Source organism: Vicugna pacos, chromosome 5 (genome assembly GCF_048564905.1).
Source record: "Vicugna pacos chromosome 5, VicPac4, whole genome shotgun sequence".
Classification (NCBI taxonomy): Eukaryota; Metazoa; Chordata; class Mammalia; order Artiodactyla; family Camelidae; genus Vicugna; species Vicugna pacos.
Window position 1 is genome coordinate 59,479,610 of NC_132991.1, and position 12,862 is coordinate 59,492,471.

At 41.7% G+C, this 12,862-nt stretch overlaps 1 protein-coding gene across 3 annotated transcripts in view; it reads left to right on the plus strand.

Moving 5' to 3' along the window:
• The first annotated feature begins 2,071 nt into the window (after positions 1 to 2,071).
• Positions 2,072 to 12,862, plus strand: part of BARD1 (BRCA1 associated RING domain 1) — a 69,765-nt gene continuing 58,974 nt past the window's right edge. The window contains exons 1-2 of one of the 3 annotated variants that reach the window (XM_031678261.2): positions 2,072 to 2,344; positions 11,451 to 11,507. In XM_031678261.2, coding sequence (XP_031534121.2) covers positions 2,202 to 2,344; positions 11,451 to 11,507 — 200 coding nt within the window. In that variant the 5' untranslated portion in view covers positions 2,072 to 2,201. Of the gene's footprint in view, positions 2,345 to 9,600; positions 9,737 to 11,450; positions 11,508 to 12,862 lie in introns of those variants that run through there. The other 2 variants (XM_031678262.2, XM_072961326.1) reach the window with 2 other exon arrangements.

Here is a 12,862-nt window from a genome sequence, read left to right on the forward strand (position 1 = left end):
TGGAGAGAGAAGGACAGGTAAACAGGCTAAAACAAGCCAATTTGTATGCCTCAGAATCCCCCCTGGGACCAGAGTATTACATTGGGGTAGGATGAATAATTTTGGAAGAGTTGAAATTTCTGGGGAATACTGCTTAATTGGAAGAGGAGGAGGATAGACTAAGAATGAAATGGAGCAACAAACCTAAACTTTGATGAACTCAGAAGGTACCTGCAGGGAAATGGAAAGGGAAATAAGATACCATTTTTAAAGTGGAGAGAGGTTATTGTTACTGCCTTAAACTAAGGCTTTACCAGGACCCTATAGATGGACTGGATTTCCCTGGGGAAATTTTCTCTGAAGTGAGAGTTCCAGGATTTCACACATTTTTGGTGTATCTCATTCTGGACAGATCACCCATCTTCTACTCACACACAGAAATGGACATGGGAGAAAGAATCAGCTCTTGAAATTCAGGATCCAGAGCTGAGAGGAAGAGCTGGTTCCAAAACACTATCTTTTATCTCCATGAAAAGCAGAGCATCATCCACCTGAGCTGTAGTAGAGAAGGCTGGGAGGAAGCAAATGGAAGGGGAAATTGCAGATGGGAGAGTACTCTTGCCTGTCCTCTTGACCAGTTTGCTATGGCCACCATTAAACAGCTACCAAGAATTTCATGAGCCTTGGGGAGAGGTAATGAGGCAACAGGGGAGGGAAGGAAAAGAGGAAACTAGTGGGAGAAAAAAAATCATTGCACCTGTGTCATAATTCAATTAATAGCACTGTACAAACAAGCCAGAAACAATTACTTGGTCCTCAAAGCATTTTACCAAAATGTGAAATTTTCATTTACTCTAATCACAGTTAAATTATGCCCTAATTTTTAAAAATCTGATAAAAATAGTGAATGTTATTGTATGGTAAGTAAAGCAGAACTGAATATATATTACATATGTTCTTCTTCATATTAGTTTTGAGTAATTATAGGTGATTTTACATTAGCTCATTTAACAGTCCCGCAGATCTACAGGATAAATATAATCCCCATTTTTTTTTCAGATAAGGAAACAAATGCTTAGAGAACTTAAGACTTAATTGAAATTACAGAATTATTCAGTGGAGGAAGTGGGATTAGAAGTAGGACTGACTCCTGAAATTTCTGACTCTCTCCATTATACACTATAGCATCTCTTCAAGTTTATTTAACATTTTCAGTTTTCTAGAGTTTGATTTCTCTGTACAGAGTAAGCGATGGCTTAACAGGGTTAATAATCAAGGATTAACTTCTTGGCTAACTCTGAGTTTAAAAAATGTATATATATGTATGTGTGTGTGTATATAAACATATTTGGTTAGTTTAATGTGCTATGGTAGGCCAGTTAAAACTCTCGTTTTACTCGTTCCGCTTCTACTAACCAAAGGTTTATTTGGAAATGTTTTAGATGGCTGCGGTGAAGCCTAAAGATTGAAGAGGATCTAGGTGGACACCGGGATACCAGCTAGAAGACTAATGGGAACAATCCAGGTGAAGACGAGACATCTGGGCCTGTTGTGAAGACGGAGAGGGGTGGGGAAAAATTTGGCATTGAAGTGAATGGAGAGGGTGAAGGGGTGCGCAGTAGGTGTTATCTTTAAAAATGTCCATCAATGAAAAGCCTGAGGTGGGGGTGGGGAGAGAACAGAAAATTACTTTTTTAGGAATTAGAGTGGCACCTTCAGTGTCATGAGCAAAGCCCAACAGTAGTCAAAACAGCACTCCTTATTGATAACGTTCAACTAAAAGTTTCTTGGTTTGTGATTTTCCATCAATTAAATTCAGCTAAGGGGCCACTGAACTGTCGTTGCTCCAGGAAAACAAGGACTTGCTCCAGTTCTTGCCTTTACCCCTCCAGGCGGACCCGCCCCCTTTCCCGCCAACAACTATGGCAGCCGCCCCCCTCCCCGAGGCTTGCCCCGCCCCGAGATCCCGCCCACCAGAGCTTAAGTATGCTTTCGAGGCCCCGCCCCTCCTGGGCCCGCGCGCCGGGACTTCTGGCGCCTTTCGGCCTCGCCCCGTCCGCGCCCCGCCCACCCCGCGCGCCCCGCCCCTTAGGCGTCCAGCGGTCCGAGACGCGGGAGCAGCTGGGGCCGGGGTCCCGGCGCAGGCCTGCGGTGTCTCGGTGATTGCTTTAGTCCGCCCTGCCTCCTGCTCTCCGAGGAGACTTTCCCGCGAAGGCGGGGCGATGCCGGGGAACCGGCAGCTGAGGGTCCGCTCCGGGAACGAGCATCGTCCCGCGCCCGCCATGGAGCCGGCAGGTCGCGAGGTCTGGGCCCACAGCCGCGCGGCGCTCGACCGGCTGGAGAAACTGCTGCGCTGCTCGCGCTGGTAAAGCCAGACCCTCGACTCGAGGGGGTTGCCGGGAGGGTCGCGGCGCGGGCGGGGGTCGTCCCAGTCTCGGGGGCGGGAGGTCTTTTCAGACTTCCGGTTTCTTCGGTTCATCCCCGCTCCGCAGCTGGGCTGGCTAGCCGATTTAGGACTTGCCCGGGGATCTGTGTTACTTAACTCCACTCTGACCCCTATTCACATCGTTTCTGGGAGGCTTTCTAGCCTTTCCTTGCACCAAACCCAACTAAGATGGTAGTTTTCGAACTTTGGCGGGCTTGAGAAGCGTCTGGAGGTGTGGCTAAAAATGCAGATCCCCATTCCCGCCACCAGAGTTTGAATCTGTAGGGCTGAGGCATCAATCGTTGACAGGGCCTCGGATTCTTGTAACGAGGGTAATTCCAGAACCTTAGGCCGAGGGCTGTTAAGTTTAAAGAGGCGCGCCAAGTTTGCAGCAGCTGTCACTCTTTGCTTAGCTGGCCCTTTTAACCTTTTCTCGGTAGCAACTTTATGGAGGGAGAGTTTTGGGGACCCTCGTTGGGGATAGATTGAAGGTAATAGTGTGATGGGCACCACTAACTTCTCGTTCAATTTGACATTTCCTTGGTTTGATCAAAGACTGTGTGGCATGGGGTTCATTAGAGAGGCTATTTATTATTTTTTGCTGCTTATTTTCCTTCATGCTCTTACACGGTAGGAATCCTTTCAGTTCAAGGTTTTCATTCCATCTGAAGACATCATTTTTATGACTGGTACTCACCTTGCTTCTCCTTTTCCTGTAGCTTTTCCTAGTGTAAAAATCAAGAAGGTTTATAAAAACCCAAGAAGGGCTTGTCTCACTTCATTTCTTCCAAAAGCACTTATCGAGCACCTGCTGTGTGCACAGCTGCTTCTGCATCAGTATCACTCTGGCAGGTTTTCTCTGTAGCTGTTTCTTTGAATGCGTATTTTAACATAGGACTTTGCAGACTTTTCTCTGTTAAAAGTCTACAGTGAATATTTTAGGCTTTGCTGGCCACAAAGAGTCTTAGTTTTTATTATTATTATTATTTTTTACTACTCTTAGAAACCTAAAAAAGTTCTTAGCTCAAGGGCTGTACAGAAACAGGCTACTGGCTTGATTTGGTGCATAGGCAGTAGTTTGCCAAACTCTTGTTTTAACAGGTAAAATGACTTAACGTTAAAAATTCTTTTTGGTGTAAAATTTTATATCACAAAGGGTTTAATGTTTAGAAATGATTTGTGTTCCTCTCCCTGTCGCTGCACGTTTGTTACTGTCTGCAGTGAGTAAAACACGGCCAGTTGCTCTTTACCTATGGGAAGACAGCCATCCCATTCTTTCCACCTGTGCTCTGCCTAGTAGCTGCCTGACATCACTGCTCCAAAGGAGCAACTCAGGATGGTCGGCTTCTTGCTTTTGTTACCCATCATTCAGAACAATTTCATATTATTTGAAATAGTGTGTCAGTATGTTCTTTTTACAGAGCTTCAAAGTTTTACCCAGTGGGTTAGTGATTACCCCAATTACCCTCACATTCAGCCTGCAGCTGTCATCCGTCTCTCGCTCCCAGCTGTCACCTGTCCTGTGTAGCGCGTTGGTTGTGTTTTGCAGCAAGCATTACTTGCAGGTGAGGGTGGATTGGCTGCATTACAGGGCATCCTTTCTTGGCCTTTAACATAAGTATAACTCCAAGATGAAGCTGACAAAATTGTTCAAGAAGCCAGATGTGGCTTTTGTGTTAGGTCCAAACCTCACCATCAAATAGAAGCTATTTAAAGATTTGGAAAAATAAGGCAGGAAGACTGTATCATTTGAGATGCTGGCGGAAAGCATGGGAATAATGTGTTCCTGAAAGAAGCAGGGAATGATGATGGTAGGAGCTGTAGTGTAAAAAGCCCAGGTATCATATGACACTGTGAATAAAAATAATTTGGCACCTTGATATATTTGGGGGGGGTGGCATCTACTACAATTGTAATTTGGAGTTCTAGTGCCTTTAAATCAACTTTTCATAAAAAGTCAAAGTCTTGTGACTTTTAAGGTAAGTGATTTTATTTTTCTAAATTACCTCTTGTTGTTTTAGTAAAGGTGATTAAGATTGTTTTCTCTTACATTTTAGACAGCATAGGTTAGTGGTTAAGAGAATGGATTTTGGACCCTGGCTTCAAATCCTGGCTCGGTGATTTTGGACAAACTGTTTCCTCTTTGTATTCTTCCTTTTCTTCATCTGCCAAATGAGCTGGTAGTAGTTTTTACCTTACAAGTTTGCTAGGGGAATTAATTGGGTTAATATTGATAAAGTACTTAGAGCAGCGCCTGTTGCGTTCTCACTGCTATATGGATGCTTGCAAAATAAAATAGATTTCCTGACTCCAGCATATAGCTTTTGTCTTTCTCCGTTAGTTTTCAATGTTCAGAGGCGTTCTTAGAGGCCATTGAGTCTTAAATGGGATGACTACTCCCTTCCATGTGCTCTGGTACTGCTTAATCGTTAGGACAAGCAATCACTGAGGCACTGCGTTAGTGGTGATGCAGTGAGACTTTCTACCCTTAGGAGCGTATGTTTAGGAGATAAAATTTACACATAGTTCAGGCTGAATTATGATGGAGGCCAAGGGGTTTCTGAGAAGAGTACTTGGGTAGGGTCAGTGGAGGAAAGCTTCCTGGACTTTTGAATTAGGGCATGGATAGATTTTTATAGATATAACTTGGAGGATTATAGCAAATAAAGATATGCTAAAAAGTATGCAGAATAAAGGTGGAGTGAATGAGTCAGGTGGGCAGAGAGTTAAGACAAGGTCAGATGCTAGCGATTAGAAGCCCAACAGACGATTCAGTTGTTTCACATAGTTACTCCCTAAGGAGAGCATCTGGGAAGTCTGTATCCTCATCTGTAAAGTGAGGAAAATAAATGGATGAATTGATTTTTAAGACTCTCTCCAGTTTGCAGGTTCTGGAATTATTATTGTCTATTGGATGCAAAATATTGTTTAAAACTTTTTAGTGAAGTCTGACTTAAACATGGAAAAGGACACAGGTTGTTGGTGTTCACGTCTCATATGTCCCTCCAAATTGAGGGATTTATTTACTTATGCGGTATTTTGATTCTCTGATTGACACCTGTCTCCTTCAATTATACTACACATTTCATAATTTCACATTTGAAGCCACAGTGCTGGAAACATCTTAGTGTTTGTTAAATTAATACATGAAAGAGTTTGGGTTAAATTAGGATCACAGTGCAAGTGGGAATTGCGGAGGACCTGGTTAATTCATTTGAATCTCCAAGAATCCTCCACAGGTTCCAGGGGACATTACCCACAGTAAACAGTGACTAAGGTTTCAGGGCAGTGGAGAAGGTGCAGCTCTTTCCCCTTTGGATTTGGAGCTACAACCGTGACATGTGCAGTCCTGTTACAGGCTATGCATACCTGGTGTTATGTAGGGCTTGTGACTGCCAGAGAAACTACCATACACGTTGAGCTCCCTTTGATCCTGCCCTCCACAGCCCAGCAGATGCTCTTACACGGGAGATTATTGTGCCCCAGGTCGGGGCTCAGAGGAGAGGTTTTAGGCTAAGAGTACAAATTTGATAGTCAACTGCATTACATGGTAATTGAAGACAGGTTTCTGGGATGAGCAGGAAAGAGGGTATAAACGTGAATGTCTATGTCTGAGGCTTGAAACTCATTTGAACATCATTTGGAAGACATGATGGTTTAAGGACAGAGACATGTCAGCAGTTACTTAGTTTTGCTTTAGAGGAAAGAGAATAGAAGACAGAATAACCAAAACTATTTGAGTTGGGGATACATGATATTCTCTGTGGCTTATCTGTAGTAGGTTCTATTATGATTAGTCATTAATAGAATTCTGTCGCCCCTTTACTTTTGGGATATTTGACTCATTGATTTATTCAATATTTATTGACACTAACCAGTTGACACACACATGATTTTTTATTTTTCCCATGCGATTTACTTGAATCGGGCATACAAAATAACTATGCAAAGTAAGATACTTTCATGTCATCATATCCCTTACTTGTTAACAATTTTATTTATTCTCCTCAAGATAAATCAAACAAATTGTTTAGTTGGCTTGAGGAGCCTCTGCATTTAATATTAAAATGTGTTGGTCCACTCTTAAAAAGAGCTTGGAGATTTTCTAAAATGCAAGAGCACTAGGGTAGCTATCTTGCCTAATATTGAATAGCATTTGATAACCTCACAGAAGCTTAGGGAGCCATTCAGTTAAGAAATAGGTCTTCCTCAGTATTGTAATCACAACTGAATTTACTTTCCTTTTCTTCTTTGCAAAGAAAATTTTCTATCAATAGGACTTTTTTTTTTTTTAAGTTTGTTTTCCTTGCTTAGTTCTTCCCTAAGTTGTAATCCTCTGACTGCACAAATCTTTCCAAATCGACTACGTGTAAAGTAACAAGTATGACTGCAATGGGAAAAAGTAAAGCAGCTAAATTTTCAAGGTATGGAAATCCTGTTACCATGCAAATGTCTTATTCTTTTGGATTTTTTGTTTTTAATATATATGTATATCAAACAAAAAATAGCATAAGGATAAAATAGAATTGTTAATATAAATGCGTTTTTGTGCGTTGTCTTCCACTTGGTTCATTCACTGAGGGTTTATTGAAATCCTGGTGCTCGTACAGCACCGTGCTCGGTAGGTGATGGCGTGTTGGGGAGCTCAGAAAAAATGAAATTCAAGATCTCTTGTCTGTAGGGCTACAGTCTATCTGGAGACTTAAAAAAAAAAAAAAAGGAATCAGGCAGATAAAATACAAAATACTTAGTTTTCAACACTGATTTCCAGAGCCCCAGCTAGATGCCGTCTCTGGAACTTAAGAGTGTTTTGTACTTAAGTCAGACGTTAACTTGGCTTATAAGAACTACCCAGCTAGATTATAAGCCCCTTAGGAAGGAGTGGAGCACAGTCAACTGGGAGTTCTGCGTATGTCTGCTGCAGGGTACAGATTTTGCATGGAAACTAAATCCCCCAAATTTCTGTACTTCTTTGTTTAGTGTCGTTTTTATTATATATCATCCTGGACAGTATTCGAAGCAGGTGTTGGGCTGGAATAGTTTTGGGGGAGGAGGAAGGGTATTCTATGCCGGGGACAGTCTGAGCAGTTGTGGGCTTGGAATTGGCTGTAAGGTGTTTGAGAGATTTTACAACAGACACTGGCCTGGTAAGAGCATTTTTTTTTGAGCAGCAAGAGCAGAGGTTCCGTGGCTACGGAGTAACCAGATTGTGAAGAGCTTTTTAATAGTACGTTTTTGAAAAGTAATACATGCATATGCCAAAGAATTAAAACAATACAGTATATGGTCATTAAACATTTGTTAAATGAACAACAAGTAAGTCTGAATCTTCTTCAAGAGCTCACCACGATCAGTGTCTCGTGTGCCCTTTAAGAGCACTTTGTATCTTAGATGAGAGGATACCACTCATCAGGTCGATGTGTCACGGTTTATTTACCATTTCTTTGGTAAATGGTAAATACCATTTCTTTCCAGTCTTGTGCCTTAATAAACGCAAGACTTGTGCTGGAGAGAATATCCTTGTCCACGTGCCTTTACATTTTAAAGTTTTTGTTAGAGTTATACATGAACATAGTTGACAAAGTCGGTATTACAAAGACTGTAACGAGAACATTCTTTTGACTCATTCCTTGAGTTCTGTACTCCAAATACAGCTTCTTCATCTCTTAGTTCTGTAACTTTCACGTTGCCAAGTGTGTTTGTATTGCTAGTTCTTGATTTTTTTTTTCCATCTTAGACATTATTTGTTAACTTCCTAACATCCTGCTCTGGAAGATGAATTTTATTATTACCAGTTATCTGTTAACTTTCTGCTACTGAAGATGACTGGATATAGAATTCAGAGTACAAACCGATTTTCAGTCATTACTGTGAAGGCCAAACATTCCTTGTTTCCCTTGAGATGTCTTATACTGTTCTGAATCCTTTAAAAAATACATATACACACACACATACACACATATATATGACATTTTATTGTTTCTTAATCTCTGGAAGCTTTGGGTATCTTGTCTAGACAGATATCTTTAGAGTTTTGAATTTTCAATTTTGTAAGCATCTGAGATAATCTGAAGAATCATACTCTGTTCCTGGCAGTAGAATAGTTGAGTTCAAGTTCGGTACCTTTGGAATTTTGATAGATATATCTGGTTGTAACAAGAATTCTTCCAGAGGGTCTTCTCAGCGAAGCTCTAGACATTGTCAAAAGGTCTGGCTTTGACGCAGTTCAGGGCCGCCCTCTGTGGAGTGCATCTGTTCTTTGAGCTCTTCCATTAAAGTTCTTCTGAACTCGGCGCTGCCCTCTCCCAGCTTTGGCTGTAACATTGCTCTCCCTGCTCCTTCCCCAACACACACACAGGCACATACTTTTCATTCACTCTCCCAGTGTCTTGTCTCATCTATTAACAGCCATAAAAAAAATTTTCTAGGTCACTAATTAGAATAATTATTCCAATTGATCAATTATTTGTAGCTACTGGAGTCATTGCTAATTATACTGTAGCATCTTGTTGCTACGGGGAAGGGTAAGAACTGTAGATAAAGGGTTCAGAGTCACCTTAGGAAGGAAATTCAGTTTAGAAACAGAATCGAGGCATTGAGTCAGGTATTGGCAGAGAAAGCCAGAAGTCTGGGGGCTGCATCTTGGGGGTAAACCTACATTGAGAGGTAGGAAACGAAGCAGCTAAGGAAGTGCTGAAATAGGCAAATAAATGTGCTATAAGAAAATTAAAACTGAATGGAAGGAAAGGGTTCAGGAGAGAAGGTGAGGTCAGTGTTATTTCAGAGAGGTCAGGAAGAATGAGGATCACAAAATGCTTTGCTGAGCAGGTGGAGCAGAATGTGGGTGTTAAAGCCAGAAAGGTGAGGTGTTGGCGTCAGCTGGCACAGAGCACTTAGTTAACAATTTACATCTGCAAGAAAGGGAGGAGCTGGGGCAGACGGTAGAGTGGGAGGCAGGATCTAATGGGGCTTTTTAGGTTGAAGGAGACATGACCTATGCACGTTTAGTTGCCGATGGCAGATGACAGGTGATTCTAATGATGAGAACAGACTATTTCAGAAGCAGAGAAGATAAGGGATCTATGGGCAAATAGAGCAGCACAGTTTGGGAAGGAAGAATGACTAGAGGAGATCTTTTCCTCTGAGCCTGGAAGGAGGGGTAAGATTATGGGTGAAGAGGTAGGAATGCATCTAGTGGTGAAAAGCTCTCCCTGTTTGGCTTCAGTAAGGTTAATGGGATTTCGAGCTTGGGGCTTGTTTTGAATAGCCATCTATTCATTTGTTATTTTACTCACAGAATATCGAATACATCACTTTGGTAGAGATACAAAGGTGAGGACACTACCAAATGAGTTTATACAGACAAGTTTGTGTATCATTCTGTCTTTTTATAATGGCTGTCATGGCCTGAGAGCAGGCACGGCAGGAGTGGGCTGTTGGTCTGTCTGGCATTACTGATTGACACCCTTGATTGACTGAGAGGTTAGCAGAATTAAGGTGGTGGCGGGGATGGCTGTGAACTAGTAAACTCTGTTCTGGGCTGGCTAGGGGATCCAAGGAGCTAATCCTGAACGGGAGTCTCCCCGGATGGAGAGCAACCTGAACACGGAGGTATGGTCAGGGCGCTGGGATGAAAGAGAAGAGGGATATGCTAGGAGGAGGTGAGAGAGCACCGTGTTTGAGGTCGCAGAGGCAGAGTTTGTACTGAAGTGGGGTTCAACACACTTGATTAGGAGGTCAGAGGCTAGGTTTGGGAGGCCAAATAATGAACCGAAGTTACAGGAGAAGCATGAGCTTTGTAGCAGAGATCGTCTTAATTGCCAGAATCACAGAAGTAGCTGGCACATCACAAGTCCTATTTTTTATCACTATATTCTCTGTAGTATGATAGAAAAGTCAGATATTGCGAGTTTTTGAAAAGTGATGGGTTTTATAATGTCAGTGAGCACCGTTTTCGGTATCTTGAGAATAACACTGTGGGTGTGCTCTGTTTTTAGCACTCTTCCTGAAAGCTCAATTTCACTTTAATGTTCATATCTATTAAAATGTGCAGTGTGATACATTTGATCTTTCAAGAAATGTGGAAAACAATTTTTATTGATATGTGGTATGTGTACAGAGGTAATTGGATAATAATGGTGTAAATACCTAAAGGTCCTGGGGTTAGGATAATAAACCAGGCACAGAAAGCGTCCATTTTTTAAAAGCTTTACTCCTCCTGTTTGCTCTTACCTCATTACGCCCTCTGAATATAGTGACTTGATATTTGTTCATTAGTAAGTACCATTACCTTCTTAGAATTATCTAACGTAGCAGGTGTTTTTAATGGACAATGCTGGGAGTACAGTACGGAATTGTTTGCAGACTGCCAACCAGGTTGATTCTTGTTTGCAGTTGTTTTAAATAAAAAAAAAATTAACTTCCTGTAAACTGAAAGAATGGCTGTATTTTTGATAAGACATCTGTGAAAATTAGATGGCTGCTTAACAGCAACCAGAAACCTTTTTTTTTTTTTTTAAATGGGAAACTGTAAAATCTTATGGTCAAGGTGACCAGAGGTCCTATTTTCCTAGGGAAGTCCTGGTTTACACCTGCTATCTTATTCAGTTATCACTCCCCTTCACCCTCAGAAATGTTCTCATTTGGACAATACACTGTATCGTCATCCTACTTGTGGTCTCATTTTGAGATTTATGGCCTGCGCTTTGAATCATCAGTTGAAAGAAGCAGCCAAGGGTTGGTTTTGCCTGTCAGTGGTTCAGAGATTCTGAGCAAGGTTGCTTCTTGCTGTGGTTTCAAAGAATATTCATTATAAGAAGTGTTATAATTTGTACTGAGTTTGGTAGGTGCTATTTGAATTTAGCAGGTGTGTGATCATGCAGTATTTAATCACAGAGTAACAGCCTTTCAAATGAATACCTCCTTGATATCTTCTGTTTTGAGAAAGAATTATGGTAGTGTTGGGCCTTGGGTTTATGAAATGTTGGGTAAAAAGTGTTTATCTAACAATGACCTAGGTCTCAATTGTTTTCTTTTCTTCAAACAGCACTAATATTCTGAGGGAGCCTGTGTGCTTAGGAGGATGTGAGCACATCTTCTGTAGGTGAGTAATTACGGCTTGTGATAGATACACACACACACACACACACACACACACACACACACACACACACACACACACGTTTAATGTAACTATATGTTTCACTAGGTGATAGTCACGTAATCATATTGATACTAATATTACCTTATGTCACGTCGTTCTTGTAGACTGTACGTTATCTCATTTCGATCCTTTTAACTATCTTAATTTCCAAATCAGCTCAAACCTCAAAGAGGGTGACTTGTTGAAAATTACAAAGCTTAGTAAGTAGCTTTACTAAGCTTGGGGAAAAAATTAATACCTATTTTATAATTCACATATGTCTCTCTTATTCTTCCAGTTAGTTTTGAGTCTAGACTTTCCATGCTGTGAAAGTTTAGTTCTTGCTGTTACTGTTGTTGGCTCTTCGGGCTGCCGCAAGAGTACCAAACACGGGGTGGCTGAGAACAACAGAAACTTACTGTGTCCCAGTTCTGGAGGCTGGAAGTCTGAGAGCGAGGTGTCAGTAGGGTTGGTTCCTCCTGAGAGCTGCGAAAGGGAGCATCTGTTCTGCGCTTCTCTCCTGCTTGCGGTGGAGAATCTGGTTTCTGGCGGTCTTGAGCATTTCTGGGCTTACAGTACACAGCTCTCACCTTAGCCTTCATGCTCACGTGGCGTTCTCCCTTGTGTGCCTGTTTGTCTCTGTGTCTGGATTTCCTCTCCTAATAACAATACCAGCCATATTGGATTAGGGCTCACCCTGGTGATCTCATCTTAACTTGATTACCTTACAAAGACCCCATTTCCTAATAAGACCACATTCACAGGTCCTAAGGTTTAAGACTTAAGCATCTTTCTGGGGGACATAATTCAAGCCGTAACAGTTATTATGAAAGTATATCCATTAAAGCCCTGGCTTAGAGGTTAGAATATTAGATTTTCATCTCATCTTATTTCTCATTCAGGAGAAATCAACTAGAGGAGTGAATGTCTTAGTTTAATTGTCTGGGTGACAGGGTTAATATATCCTTCTTTGAATCAATCTTTTAATTATTTCAAGTTATGACTGTGTGATTATCTGGGATGAGCAAACTGCAATATGAAGTTTAAGCACATATGAAAATAGTTTACTGTGTGGCTTCAGTGGGCTGGGGACGTGTGGGAGGCAGCTGCACTTGGGGTCCCAGTTTTGTTTCTAGAAACAGGTCTGTTACATGGGACATATCCAGCAGGAGGCGAGGGTAGGAGGTAGTGTCTCTTGCCTTCCTGGTATCTCCGTTTGGATGACGAAATGGGATTTCAGACTTGGAATGTTCAGAGCAGGTCTGCTGATCATTCTCCCCTTTATCCCATTTCTGCCTGGGTAATCTTCGTAGCTA